Below are 17,193 nucleotides of genomic sequence, written 5' to 3'. Positions count from 1 at the left end.
AAAATAGTCTCGGTCGACTGATGTGACGTCCATTACAGGTATCCAGCGATATGATCTCTTAACAAGCAAACGAGACCATTTTGTAATGATTAGATGGTATCTTGTAACAAAAGCACGAATCGGTTACATTCTATACAATTCGTTATATGTAATTATGAGGCCATATTGGATTCCTACCCAGAAACTTAAAAATAACACATCATGTTAACCATCAGAAGGACATTTTCCATGTTCAGTATTTTATGTGTATGCACATTTCCTATAAAAACAAATGGTAATTAACTGAGTTTGTAACCAATTGGGAAACGGAATCGTCCCCACCGACTTGTAACGCTCTGTCATATTGTCTGATAAAAACATGACAACTGTGGCAGTTCTAATGCAAATTTATAATTAGATATTTCATGTTACGTAGAGAATCGGTTCCAAGATTAAAGTTATTCTGGATACATACACGATTTAAATCCATCTATAAGCTTTACGCTTCACAACGTGTTTTTCATTCTTCATATATTTTAAAACATCTCTCTTAAACTTTTGCACAACAAGTACGTTAATTGCCGATTTAATAGCGTAGTTTGAATCCGAGTAGGTGTACGTGTGAGTGTGTGTCGTGATGTGTTTCTGCCTATATAATATTGTGACAATACTGAGAGGAAAACAACAGCAAGTAAAATAAATGAGAAAATAATTTTAATCATTAAAACGTCCACAAATAACCAACAATGAATACGTTATGACATTGGAGAGTATAACAACGGAGAGTATAACAATCGGAGTTCGCAGTCCGTACCGGGCTTACATACATAAATATATTATCATTATAATGATATGAAAATATTCCAAACCTATATCGGGCGTTATCAATGTATAGAAAGAGAATCTCCGAGGTGGGTTATATCTTACATAGATGGGCATTTGTCGATATGTAATCACGTCGAACATATTAAAAGTAATATACAAGTAAATGTACCCATGGTGACTAATTCCGTCTGATTTATCATCGCCTTTGGGGGCAGAGAAGCAAATACTGAAATGTAAGATAAAAACCCCAAAAATCAGCACGGCCACTTATACCGCCACATCCATACCACGTTTAATGCAACATTCTTTCCCAGGGCCGCTACCATGCATCGTCATTCTCATTAACAGGGTACCGTCACTTTGCCTTGCTCAGAGGCTGTGATCTTCGTGATAGCAACGTCCATCACAACCGAAGACACCTTGGTATCAAACAGACTGTTATACAAAGATTTATCAAAATCGGGTACGTTGTATTTATCAATTGTAAACTCAAAACAAAGTGATGAAAAATGTTCTGCTAAAATAAACTCATCACAGTGATTATGTATCCTTAAGAGCCATAAGTCAGTCTTTCTTGCGCTGGGAGTTGCGACCTCCCTCGTCAGGTGAGCGGCGTATCTGCTGCGTGCCGCCATTGTTGTTGGGTTCCTCTATAGGGACTTGGAAGGCGTGCCAGAGCTTGACTGTGCCGTCATAGGAAGCGCTATAGAGCATACCCCTGTGTACCTGTATAACAGAAATGGTATGTTATATTTGTTAATTTTTGCATAGATTTAAGTTATACGTATTAATTCATTTCATTGCAGTATTCCGTTCATGTAATAATGCCATTTAACAAACTTTGACTTGTACAATATCAAAAATTATATTCATGTTTTATCAACATGCATTGGCTATTTTGTCTGATTTATTGGCAAATAATATTTATATGATAATTATATAATGTTCCTATTTTAACAGCCTACCTTAATTGCTGTATATAACTGACTAGTACGTAATTTGATATGATAATTACATAATATTTGTATTTGACAAGACTATTTTGATACTATAATACTTACTATAATATAATATCAACATGATAATAATTTAATGTTTTCATTTGACCAGCCTACCTTGATTTCTCTATCTTACTCACTAGTATATGATATAAAGATAATGTTCCTATTTGACCAGCCTATCTTGATTTCTCTATCTTACTCACTAGTATATGATATACAGATAATGTTCTTATTTGACCAGCCTATCTTGATTTCTCTATCTTACTTACTACTATAATATTTAAAGATAATGTTCCTATTTGACCAGCCTAACTTGATTTCTCTATCTTACTCACTAGTATATGCTATTAAGATAATGTTCCTATTTGAACAGCCTACATTGATTGCTCTATCATACTCTCTAGTGTATGATATTAAGATAATGTTCCTATTTGACCAGCCTACCTTGATTGCTGTGATCCCCTTCTCGTGACCAGAGAAGCTCCGTAAGAGACGCCCCGTGTCGGGATCGTACGCTCGGACAAGTGTGTCGCCACACCCGGTGAATACTGTAAGTGATAAAATACAGCTGTAGTTTGATACCATTAAATTATTCTGAGGTGAGTCTGTATAATTCTGTTTTGATACGTTCTAGGAATATTCACGTAAATAGTAATAATCCCTAAAAATCGACTTATTATTTTTCAGACAATCAACTACATTAACAATCATCCGTTTTAATAACAATAATTAGTGTCCAAATGTTTTCCTACTGCCCTTTATTTCATTGTTATTTCACGTGCATAAGTCCTTATTTTTACGTCATTTTTTTCAAATGCTACATTACGCAGGAAATGGTCGAAGCGGGCTGCTACTATGGTAACTATGGTAGCCGTGGTTGCTATGACAATATAGTTCGAGGGAATCTATATCGATATATGAGTAGATTTAGAAAATCCACAGTGAACAGCACTATTTTACTTTCTTTCACAGCTCTTGAATAAGTTTAAAGGTAAGTAATGCGAGAAGCACTTCGAACATGTTTATCCATTCATAACGGTCGTCATATTGACATACTGCTCGTGGAGGGACGCGGTCGAATGTTTTAGAACGAAGCCGCCAGTTTATACGCTACCGTCAAAGATATTTGAATGTGCATCTATAGAATACGAAGTTTGCAAGCATCCCTTTGTTGTATTATAACACATAATGGAGACCGATTATGTTCTATGTATCTAGTTGTAGAAGGAACCAGGGAATGGTTGACATCGGACTGTTATCTCGCTGAAGCGTGAACGGCGCCATATTTGAATAAAATCATAAAATGACGTTAATCGAATAGCGTTCATTTAAGCATTGAACTGTTTTTGTATGATATTTATGATCTATTTGAATGACACAGCTTTGCAAGCAAACAACATAAGGCGCGCTGTGTCATTCAAATAGGTCATAAATATCATACAAAAACAGTTCAATTCTTATATTTACGTTTTCTCTGCCTCTTATGTTCTTTTTTAACTTATAATTTATAATTAAAATTAAAAATGCCCGCCTTATCGGCAGTCCACACACTTTCGTTCAATAGTTTGAACAGCGTATTGTCGCGTGCTGATTGGCAAACAAAGTAGCACTTTGACATTTTCACGAACACTTCAAATTTATTCCACAATTTAGTATCAATACAATTGCGTATGCTTTGTCTATAGGGTGATTCCAGTTTTTCAATAGAAATCTGAGCTGAAAGTTAGATTTGAAATTGTTTTGATTTTCCCCCGGAACAAATTTCGCGCATGGATAAATACAGTAAACACCGTGAATGGGACCTTGACCTCCACGAGGGAGTTATTTTTGGAAGTTTTTGTGAAGAATCCAGGCGTGAATGTATTTGTTGATTGTATGGGAACCCGACGCAACAATCGGTAGATTCTATAACAGCATCGTTATTTGACATGTCGTCTGAAACTGAGGAACCGTGGATCCGAGACGCGTGAAACTGATAGCGTTTGAAGTGAGTGATCTAGCGACGGAGCACAGGTTCGTTACAAATGTCTGAAATGACGAATGTTTATGTGTGCTGTGACTCATCAGTAGGTCTGTAACATATGTGTCAGTAGGTCTATAGAATATGTGTATTTCAGACATTTATAACGAACCCCTGTTGATCAGTGCAGTGTAACAGACGATATTTCTGATAAATTGCATGAGCGTTAAAATTGTTTCCATTGCCGGCATTGGTGTTTTCAACCGATGTGCATTTTGTACGATATTGCAGACCTTGGTCTTGTTTTCGTTGTAATAAAAGTGTTTTTTATTTTGTTTTTTATTTTGCACATTAAGTTACAATGACATTATCAAATCTCACAATGCCCAGCGATATTTCAGCAGCCGTCATGTTTATTTACATTGGATATTGTAGTTCCGTTCAGTGTTGTAATTAATACGCTAAGAATTGTGTCTCGTGCGGCATGGTAATTATGTCTCGTGCGGCATGGTAATTAAAGTCCCATCAACGACACAGCTCTCAAAGAGGCTATATAGTGACAATGCCATGTAAATATAACTCCATGAACGTAATTTCTTCTTGAAATGCTTAAAGAGGAACTTGCAGCGGAAATGTAAATATATATAGATAACAATAATTATATACAACATGTATAATAGCGCCCTATTGGATTACCTGTACGCTTGGTGTTAATATGACCGGCGGCGTCCTCTTCACTAAGCGTCTCCACCCTGACACTGGATACCGTGTGGGTGTGTCCCTTCATCACCGCGGAACACTCCCCAAACTTGTACAACCACTCCCGGACAGTCCCGTCCGAACTTCCCGTGTAAAGCAGGTGACCAGACAACTGGAGAGAGACAATCATAAATGAAGCATGTGACCGGAAAACACAAATACGGTTACAGACCTTAAACACGACGGGAACCGGATAATTTACGGTATAGGAATCCTTCATACGACAAATGGCCGACCAAGGGCTACTACAAAATAAGTCAGTAAACAGGTAAAAAAAGTCATCTGGACGGACCAACAATTTTCTGCGTCCTTATATTTCATACTAATGTGTTGTTACGTGAATATTATATATTGAATATTGATGTCTTACGTATGTAAATAATACATGTAAAACTCTTTTATGCATAAAAAACATATTGATGCAAAGTAATATGTATATAACTGTATATTGATGTACATTATTATGTATATAACTGTATATTGATGTACAGTATTATGTATATTACCATATATTGATGTACAGTATTATGTATATAACTATATATTGATGTACAGTAGTATGTATATAACTGTATATTGATGTACAGTATTATGTATATTACCATATATTGATGTACAGTTTTATGTATATAGCTGTATATTGCTGTACAGTATTATGTATATAACTATATATTGATGTACAGTTCTATGTATATAACTGTATGTTGATGTACAGTATTATGTATATAACTATATTGATGTACAGTATTATGTATATAGCTGTATATTGATGTACAGTATTATGTATATAACTATATATTGATGTACAGTATTATGTATATAACTATATATTGATGTACAGTATTATGTATATAACTATATATTGATGTACAGTATTATGTATATAACTATATATTGATGTACAGTATTATGTATATAACTATATATTGATGTACAGTATTATGTATATAACTATATATTGATGTACAGTATTATGTATATAACTATATATTGATGTACAGTATTATGTATATAACTATATATTGATGTACAGTATTATGTATATAACTATATATTGATGTACAGTATTATGTATATAACTATATATTGATGTACAGTATTATGTATATAACTATATATTGATGTACAGTATTATGTATATAACTATATATTGATGTACAGTATTATGTATATAACTATATATTGATGTACAGTATTATGTATATAACTATATATTGATGTACAGTATTATGTATATAACTATATATTGATGTACAGTATTATGTATATAACTATATATTGATGTACAGTATTATGTATATAACTATATATTGATGTACAGTATTATGTATATAACTATATATTGATGTACAGTATTATGTATATAACTATATATTGATGTACAGTATTATGTATATAACTATATATTGATGTACAGTATTATGTATATAACTATATATTGATGTACAGTATTATGTATATAACTATATATTGATGTACAGTATTATGTATATAACTATATATTGATGTACAGTATTATGTATATAACTATATATTGATGTACAGTATTATGTATATAACTATATATTGATGTACAGTATTATGTATATAACTATATATTGATGTACAGTATTATGTATATAACTATATATTGATGTACAGTATTATGTATATAACTATATATTGATGTACAGTATTATGTATATAACTATATATTGATGTACAGTATTACATGTATGTATAAAACTATATATTGATGTACAGTATTATGTATGTAACTATATATTAATGTACAGTATAATGTATATAACTATATATTGATGTAGAGTTTTATGTATATAACTATATATTGTTGTACATTATTATGTATGTAACTGTATATTGATGTACAGTATTATGTATATAACTATATATTGATGTACAGTATTACATGTATGTATAAAACTATATATTGATGTACAGTATTATGTATGTAACTATATATTAATGTACAGTATTATGTATATAACTATATATTAATGTACAGTATTATGTATATAACTACTGTATATTGATGTACAGTATTATGTATATAACTGTATATTGATGTACAGTATTATGTATTTAACTATATGTTGATGTACAGTATTATGTATATAACTGTATATTGATGTACAGTATTATGTATATAGCTATATATTGATGTATTTTATGCATAGATTTTGTTGATGTCTTATGTTACTTATGAGAACTGAAATGTCCTGTATATAACTGAATATTTATAACTGTTTTACAGTGCTGCATATTTAATGATTGTTTTTGTACGGAGCTGTTTGTATATTGTAATCTTTAATCTGGTTCATATCGGATTCCGTTCAAGGTACCTTCGGTATTTACTAACGAGGAGTATTACTGATATGAGTCTTCAAAGTAAACACCCGGAGTTCAAACGGATGATAAACATACTTTCTTAAAGACAGACTGACTATCTATACATAGTAAATGACGGTACACATTATTCTGCATATATGTATATTCGTTTTGTTAATGAGCCAATCAATATTGAGGTCAATAATCACGTGATGTTAGGACATTTATACGAAGACGTTGTTGTATTTGAAGTGAGAATATCTGACGACCCTCCGTTCTCTTACTATGGGAGATTTCTTTCCTCAGAATTAACTGATATAGTTTATATGGTCGTAAATTAATTTTGGATCTATTTTTTTAAAAAACACGAAAAATGCTGTGATAAAATACACTGAGGATGAAAGTATGGGAAAACTTGTAAATTAATTCCTGGTTGACACTGTCTTAGTTGTGTTTAATGGCAAGATTTTCCAGAAGACTGTTGACATATACTCATGGGGACAAACTGTGCTCCTTCTTAACTGATCTATTTTGGCTTTCATATGACATTGGTAACTGTATTAACTATACAGTACTTTCATATGACATTGGTAACACCATCAACTATCAACTATACAGTACTTTCGTATGACATTGGTAACTCCATCAATCACACAGTACTTACATATGACATTGGTTACTCCATCAACTATACAGTACTTTCGTATGACATTGGTTACTTCATCAACTATCAGTACTTTCATATGACATTGGTAACACCATCAACTATACAGTACTTTCGTATGACATTGGTAACTTCATCAACTATCAGTACTTTCATATGACATTGGTAACTCCATCAACTATACAGTACTTTCGTATGACATTGGTAACTTCATCAACTATCAGTACTTTCATATGAAATTGGTAACACCATCAACTATACAGTACTTTCATCTGACATTGGTAACTCCATCAATCATACAGTACTTACATATAACATTGGTTACTCCATCAACTATACAGTACTTTCGTATGACATTGGTAACTTCATCAACTATCAGTACTTTCATATGAAATTGGTAACACCATCAACTATACAGTACTTTCGTATGACATTGGTAACTCCATCAATTATACAGTATGACATTGGTAACTCCATCAACTATACAGTATGACATTGGTAACTCCATCAACTATACAGTATGACATTGGTAACTCCATCAACTATACAGTATGACATTGGTAACTCCATCAACTATACAGTATGACATTGGTAACTCCATCAACTATACAGTATGACATTGGTAACTCCATCAACTATACAGTATGACATTGGTAACTCCATCAACTATACAGTATGACATTGGTAACTCCATCAACTATACAGTATGACATTGGTAACTCCATCAACTATACAGTATGACATTGGTAACTCCATCAACTATACAGTATGACATTGGTAACTCCATCAACTATACAGTATGACATTGGTAACTCCATCAACTATACAGTATGACATTGGTAACTCCATCAACTATACAGTATGACATTGGTAACAACATCAACTATACAGTATGACATTGGTAACACCATCAACTATACAGTATGACATTGGTAACTCCATCAACTATACAGTACTGACATTGGTAACTCCATCAATTATACAGTATGACATTGGTAACTCCATCAACTATACAGTATGACATTGGTAACAACATCAACTATACAGTATGACATTGGTAACACCATCAACTATACAGTATGACATTGGTAACTCCATCAACTATACAGTACTGACATTGGTAACTCCATCAATTATACAGTATGACATTGGTAACTCCATCAATTATACAGTATGACATTGGTAACTCCATCAACTATACAGTATGACATTGGTAACTCCATCAACTATACAGTATGACATTGGTAACTCCATCAACTATACAGTATGACATTGGTAACTCCATCAACTATACAGTATGACATTGGTAACTCCATCAACTATACAGTATGACATTGGTAACTCCATCAACTATACAGTATGACATTGGTAACTCCATCAACTATACAGTATGACATTGGTAACAACATCAACTATACAGTATGACATTGGTAACACCATCAACTATACAGTATGACATTGGTAACTCCATCAACTATACAGTACTGACATTGGTAACTCCATCAATTATACAGTATGACATTGGTAACTCCATCAACTATACAGTATGACATTGGTAACAACATCAACTATACAGTATGACATTGGTAACACCATCAACTATACAGTATGACATTGGTAACTCCATCAACTATACAGTACTGACATTGGTAACTCCATCAATTATACAGTATGACATTGGTAACTCCATCAATTATACAGTATGACATTGGTAACTCCATCAACTATACAGTATGACATTGGTAACTCCATCAACTATACAGTATGACATTGGTAACTCCATCAACTATACAGTATGACATTGGTAACTCCATCAACTATACAGTATGACATTGGTAACTCCATCAACTATACAGTATGACATTGGTAACTCCATCAACTATACAGTATGACATTGGTAACTCCATCAACTATACAGTATGACATTGGTAACAACATCAACTATACAGTATGACATTGGTAACACCATCAACTATACAGTATGACATTGGTAACTCCATCAACTATACAGTACTGACATTGGTAACTCCATCAATTATACAGTATGACATTGGTAACTCCATCAACTATACAGTATGACATTGGTAACAACATCAACTATACAGTATGACATTGGTAACACCATCAACTATACAGTATGACATTGGTAACTCCATCAACTATACAGTACTGACATTGGTAACTCCATCAATTATACAGTATGACATTGGTAACTCCATCAACTATACAGTATGACATTGGTAACAACATCAACTATACAGTATGACATTGGTAACACCATCAACTATACAGTATGACATTGGTAACTCCATCAACTATACAGTACTGACATTGGTAACTCCATCAATTATACAGTATGACATTGGTAACTCCATCAACTATACAGTATGACATTGGTAACAACATCAACTATACAGTATGACATTGGTAACACCATCAACTATACAGTATGACATTGGTAACTCCATCAACTATACAGTACTGACATTGGTAACTCCATCAATTATACAGTATGACATTGGTAACTCCATCAACTATACAGTATGACATTGGTAACAACATCAACTATACAGTATGACATTGGTAACACCATCAACTATACAGTATGACATTGGTAACTCCATCAACTATACAGTACTGACATTGGTAACTCCATCAATTATACAGTATGACATTGGTAACTCCATCAACTATACAGTATGACATTGGTAACAACATCAACTATACAGTATGACATTGGTAACACCATCAACTATACAGTATGACATTGGTAACTCCATCAACTATACAGTACTGACATTGGTAACTCCATCAATTATACAGTATGACATTGGTAACTCCATCAACTATACAGTATGACATTGGTAACTCCATCAACTATACAGTATGACATTGGTAACTCCATCAACTATACAGTATGACATTGGTAACTCCATCAACTATACAGTATGACATTGGTAACTCCATCAACTATACAGTATGACATTGGTAACTCCATCAACTATACAGTACTGACATTGGTAACTCCATCAATTATACAGTATGACATTGGTAACTCCATCAACTATACAGTATGACATTGGTAACAACATCAACTATACAGTATGACATTGGTAACACCATCAACTATACAGTATGACATTGGTAACTCCATCAACTATACAGTACTGACATTGGTAACTCCATCAATTATACAGTATGACATTGGTAACTCCATCAACTATACAGTATGACATTGGTAACTCCATCAACTATACAGTATGACATTGGTAACTCCATCAACTATACAGTACTGACATTGGTAACTCCATCAATTATACAGTATGACATTGGTAACTCCATCAACTATACAGTATGACATTGGTAACAACATCAACTATACAGTATGACATCGGTAACTCCATCAACTATACAGTACTGACATGGGTAACTCCATCAATTCATCAATCATACAGTACTTACATATAACACTATACAGTATGACATTGGTAACACCATCAACTATACAGTACTTTCATATGACATTGGTAACTCCATCAATTATACAGTATGACATTGGTAACTCCCTCAACTATGCAGTATGACATTGGTAACAACATCAACTATGCAGTATGACATTGGTAACTCCATCAACTATACAGTACTGACATTGGTAACTCCATCAATTATACAGTATGACATTGGTAACTCCATCAATTATACAGTACTTTCATATGACGTTGGTAACTCCATCAATTATACAGTACTTGCATATGACAACGGTAACTCCATCAACTATACAATACTTTCATATGACATTGGTAACACCATCAATCATACAGTACTTTAATATGACATTGGTTACTCCATCAACTATACAGTACTGACATATGACATTGGTAACGCCATCAATTATACAGTACTTTCATATGACATTGGAAACTCCATCAATTATACAGTACTTTCATATGACATTGGAAACTCCATCAATTATACAGTACTTTCAGATATATCGATGATGTGCTTTCTTAAGTAACAAGAACCTTGATGACCCTGTCGTTTGTATATACCTTCATAAACCTGAAATACGGTGATCCCGACAGTCACAGTAAAGCATTGTTCATATATAAGCCTTAATCTCTCCTAATGTCCATCGCCATGATGTATTCGCCCACATTTTGAAAGACATAAATGGCGAAAATTGATCTGCGACAATAATCAGTAGTCATAAGTTATTCATCTCTTGTAGCCATTATCTTGATACCGTAAGAACTAGCTTCAGGATATATAGAAAAACTGGATATTGGTATATTGACCACCTTCATGTATTTCATCATTCGGTAAGTTAAGTGTACAAATATATGTATGGAAAACATAACTGCAGAAATTTGAGTATTTTTGTGTACCTTACTGTATCATATTTAAGCAGTATCATATTTTCAACATTTTTCGCGCTATTAACTTTGCGCTAACATTTGATTACGTTTATAAAGGTTCGGTATACTGTTTTCTGTTACATGTCATGAAGGTAATCTTTTTCGAATTCAAATGATTATAACAGTATCACTTATTTAAGTTGAGCCTTTATGTATCATGTTCTAAGGTCGATTTCTACAGCGTAGCCCTGACTGGTGTTGTAATTATGAAAAAGGATAATATAATGTTGATATTCGAAATCGTTTTCATAATAGAAAATCTCTATCACACAGCTCTGTCTAATGTTTTTATCACGGTGAGAAAAAGATCATAACAAAACACGGCGTCAATACACTAAAACAAAAGTGACCACGGCATCAAAACGCTAGAACAAAACGAATCACAGCGTCTACACACTAGAACAAAATATACCACAGCATCAGTACACAAGTACAAAACACACCACAGCGTCAACACCAAAACACAAAATATACCACGTGTCACCTCACAGGGACAAAATATACCACAGCGTCAATATACATGTACAAACTATACCACAGTGTCGACACACACGGACAAAATATACCACAGCGTCAATAAACATGTACAAACCATACCACAGCGTCAACACACAAGGACAAAATATAACACAACGTCAACACATAATTATAAAATACACCACAGCGTCAACACACAATTACAAAATACACCACAGCATCAACACACAAGAACAAAATATACCACAGCGTCAACACACAAGGACAAAATATAACACAGCGTCAATATACAAGTACAAGATATACCACAGCATCAACACACAAGGACAAAATATAGCACAGCGTCAATATACAAGGACAAAATATACCACAGCATCAATATACAAGTACAAAATATACCACAGCGTCAACACACAAGTTCAAAATATACCAAAGCATCAATATAAATGTACAAACTATACCACAGCGTCAACACACAAGGACAAGATATACCACAGCGTCAATATACATGAACAAACTACACCACAGCGTCAATATACATGAACAAGATATACCACAGCGTCAATATACATGTACAAACTATACCAAAGCGTCAACATACAAGGACAAAATATACCACAGCGTCAACGCACCAGGACATTATATACTACAGCGTCAACACACAAAGACAAAATATACCACAGCGTCAATATACATGTACAAAATATACCACAGCGTCAACACACAAAAAAGAAATACAACACAGCTTCAACACATTATATATTATACCACAACGTCAACACACGTACTAAGTATACCACAGCGTCAACACACAAGGACAAAATATACTACAACGTCAACACACAATTTAAAAATATACCACAGCGTCAACACACAAGAACAACATATACCACAGCGTCAACACACGTACAAAGTATACCACAGCGTCAACACACAAGGACAAAATATACTACAACGTCAACACAATTTCAAAATATACCACAGCGTCAACACACAAGTACAAATTATACCACAGCATCAACACACTAGTACAAATTATACCACAGCATCAACACACAATAACAAAATACACCAAAGCGTCAACACACAAGTACAAAATACACCACAGCGTCAACATACAAGAACAAAATAGACCACAGCGTCAACACACAAGAACAAAATACACCACAGCGTCAACACACGAGAACAAAATACACCACAGCGTCAACACACAAGTACAAAATACACCTAAGCGTCAACACCTAAGGACAAAATATACCACAGCGTCAACACACAAGTACAAATTATACGACAGCGTCAACACACAATTACAAAATACACCACAGCGTCAACACACAAGAACAAAATACACCACAGCGTCAACACACGTACAAAGTATACCACAGCGTCAACACACAATGACAAAATATAATACAACGTCAACACACAATTTCAAAAAATACTTCAGCGTCAACACACAAGTACAAATTATACCACAGCATCAACACACAATAACAAAATACACCAAAGCGTCAACACACAAGAACAAAATACACCACAGCGTCAACACACAAGAACAAAATATACCACAGCGTCAACACACAAGGACAAAATATAATACAACGTCACCACACAATTTCAAAAAATACTACAGCGTCAACACACAAGGACAAATTATACCACAGCATCAACACACAATAACAAAATACACCAAAGCGTCAACACACAAGAACAAAATACACCACAGCGTCAACACACAAGTACAAAATACACCCAAGCGTCAACACCTAAGGACAAAATATACCACAGCGTCAACACCCAAGTACAAATTATACGACAGCGTCAACACACAATTACAAAATATACCACAGGTTGCAACACACAAGTACAAATTATACGCAATAACAAAATACACCAAAGCGTCAACACACAAGTACAAAATACACCACAGCGTCAACATACAAGAACAAAATAGACCACAGCGTCAACACACAAGAACAAAATACACCACAGCGTCAACACACGTACAAAGTATACCACAGCGTCAACACACAAGGACAAAATATAATACAACGTCAACACACAATTTCAAAAAATACTACAGCGTCAACACACAAGTACAAATTATACCACAGCATCAACACACAATAACAAAATACACCAAAGCGTCAACACACAAGTACAAAATACACCACAGCGTCAACACACAAGTACAAAATACACCCCAGAGTCAACACACAAGAACAAAATACACCACAGCGCCACCACCCAAGTACAAAATACACCACAGCGTCAACACACAAGTACAAAACACACCACAGCGTCAACACACAAGAACAAAATACACCACAGCGTCAAGTCCGAAGGACAAAATATACCACAGCGTCAACACACAAGAACAAAATACACCACAGCGTCAACAACGAAGGACAAAATATACCACAGCGTCAACACACAAGTACAAAATACACCTAAGCGTCAACACACAAGAACAAACTATACCACAGCGTCAACACACAATTACAAAATACACCTAAGCGTCAACACCTAAGGACAAAATATACCACAGCGTCAACACACAAGTACAATTTATACGACAGCGTCAACACACAATTACAAAATACACCACAGCGTCAACACCCAAGGACAAAATATAACACACTGTTAACATACAAGGACAAAACATACCACAGTTTTAACACCCAAGGACAAAATATACCACAGCGTCAACACACAATTTCAAAATACACCTAAGCGTCAACACCTAAGGACAAAATACACCACAGCGTCAACACCCAAGGACAAAATATACCACAGTTTTAACACATAATTACAAAATACAACACAGCTTCAACACATTATAAATTATACTACAGCATCAACACATGAGTACAAAATACACCACAGCGTCAACACACAATTACAATATACACCACAGAATCAACACACAAGAACAAAAAAGACCACAGCGTCAACACACAAGAACAAAATACACCACAGCGTCAAAACACAATTTCAAAATATACCACAGCGTCAACACAAGAGTACAAATTATACCACAGCATCAACACACTAGTACAAATTATACCACAGCATCAACACACAATTACAAAATACACCAAAGCGTCAACACACAAGTACAAAATACACCACAGAATCAACACACAAGTACAAAATAGACCACAGCGTCAACACACAATTACAAAATACACCACAACATCAACACATGAGTACAAAATATACCAAAGCGTCAACACATAAGAACAAAATACACCACAGCGTCAACACACAAGAACAAAATACACCACAGGGTCAACACACAAAAACAAAATACATCACAGCGTCAATATCAATGTACAAACTATACCACAGCGTCAACACACAAGGACAAGATATACCACAGAGTCAACACCCAAGGACAAAATATACCACAGCGTGCAACACACAAGTACAAATTATACGACAGCGTCAACACACAATTACAAAATAGACCACAGTGTCAACACACAAGTACAAATTATACGACAGCGTCAACACACAATTACAATATACACCACAGCGTCAACACCCAAGGACAAAATATACCACAGCGTCAACACACAAGGACAAGATATACCACGGAGTCAACACCCAAGGACAAAATATACCACAGCGTGCAACTCACAAGTACAAATTATACGACAGAGTCAACACACAATTACAAAATATGCCACAGCGTGCAACACACAAGTACAAATTATGCGACAGCGTCAACACACAATTACAATATACACCACAGCGCCAACACCCAAGAACAAACTAAACCCCACCGTCAACACACAATTACAATATACACCACAGCGTCAACACCCAAGAACAAACTAAACCACAGCGTCAACACAAAATTACAATATACACCACAGCGTCAACACCCAAGAACAAACTAAACCCCAGCGTCGACACACAAGGACAAAATACACCACAGCGTCAACACACAAGGACAAACTATACCACAGCGTCAACACACAATTACAAAATACACCACACCATCAACACACACGAACAAACTAAACCCCAGCGTCGACACACAAGGACAAAATACACCACAGCGTCAGCACACAAGGACAAAATACACCACAGCGTCAACACCCAAGGACAAAATATACCACAGCGTCAACACACAAGTACAATTTATACGACAGCGTCAACACACAATTACAAAATAGACCACAGTGTCAACACACAAGTACAAATTATACGACAGCGTCAACACACAATTACAAAATAAACCACAGTGTCAACACCCAAGGACAAACTATACCACAGCGTCAACACATAATTACAAAATACACCACAGCGTCAACACCCAAGAACAAACTAAACCACAGCGTCAACACAAAATTACAATATCCACCACAGCGTCAACACCCAAGAACAAACTATACCACAGCGTCAACACACAGTTACAAAATACACCACAGCGTCAACACCCAAGAACAAAATATACCACAGCGTCAACACACAATTACAAAATACACCACAACATCAACACTCAAGAACAAAACACACCACAGCATCACCAGTCAATGACAAAACACCACAGCGTCAACACTCAATGACAAAATACACCATAGCATCACCAGTCAATGACAAAATACACCACAGCGTCAACACACAAGGACAAAATACACCCCAGCGTCAACACACAAGGACAAACTATTCTCCCACACCTGACAGATTTATCTCCCGTTTTGCCGGTGCTAGATTATCTGCACTAAGGTTGAGACGGGGGGATTCCCCTATTCATAACAATGGCATGACGTCACT

At 34.9% G+C, this 17,193-nt stretch overlaps 1 protein-coding gene across 1 annotated transcript in view; it reads right to left on the bottom strand.

Moving 5' to 3' along the window:
* Positions 1–711: 711 nt before the first annotated feature.
* Positions 712–17,193, bottom strand: part of LOC110456845 (WD repeat-containing protein 86-like) — a 28,162-nt gene continuing 11,680 nt past the window's right edge. The window contains exons 2-4 of the mRNA XM_021507844.1: positions 4,462–4,636; positions 2,250–2,353; positions 712–1,530 (exon numbers count right to left, since the gene is read on the bottom strand). Of these exons, the coding sequence (XP_021363519.1) occupies positions 1,369–1,530; positions 2,250–2,353; positions 4,462–4,636 (441 nt within the window). The 3' untranslated portion in view covers positions 712–1,368. The remainder of the gene's footprint in view (positions 1,531–2,249; positions 2,354–4,461; positions 4,637–17,193) is intronic.

The sequence above is a fragment of the Mizuhopecten yessoensis genome, unplaced genomic scaffold (assembly GCF_002113885.1).
Source record: "Mizuhopecten yessoensis strain PY_sf001 unplaced genomic scaffold, ASM211388v2 scaffold8931, whole genome shotgun sequence".
Lineage (NCBI taxonomy): Eukaryota > Metazoa > Mollusca > Bivalvia > Pectinida > Pectinidae > Mizuhopecten > Mizuhopecten yessoensis.
The sequence above is the reverse complement of the archived record's forward strand: the minus strand, read 5'-3'. Positions and strand labels throughout refer to the sequence as shown.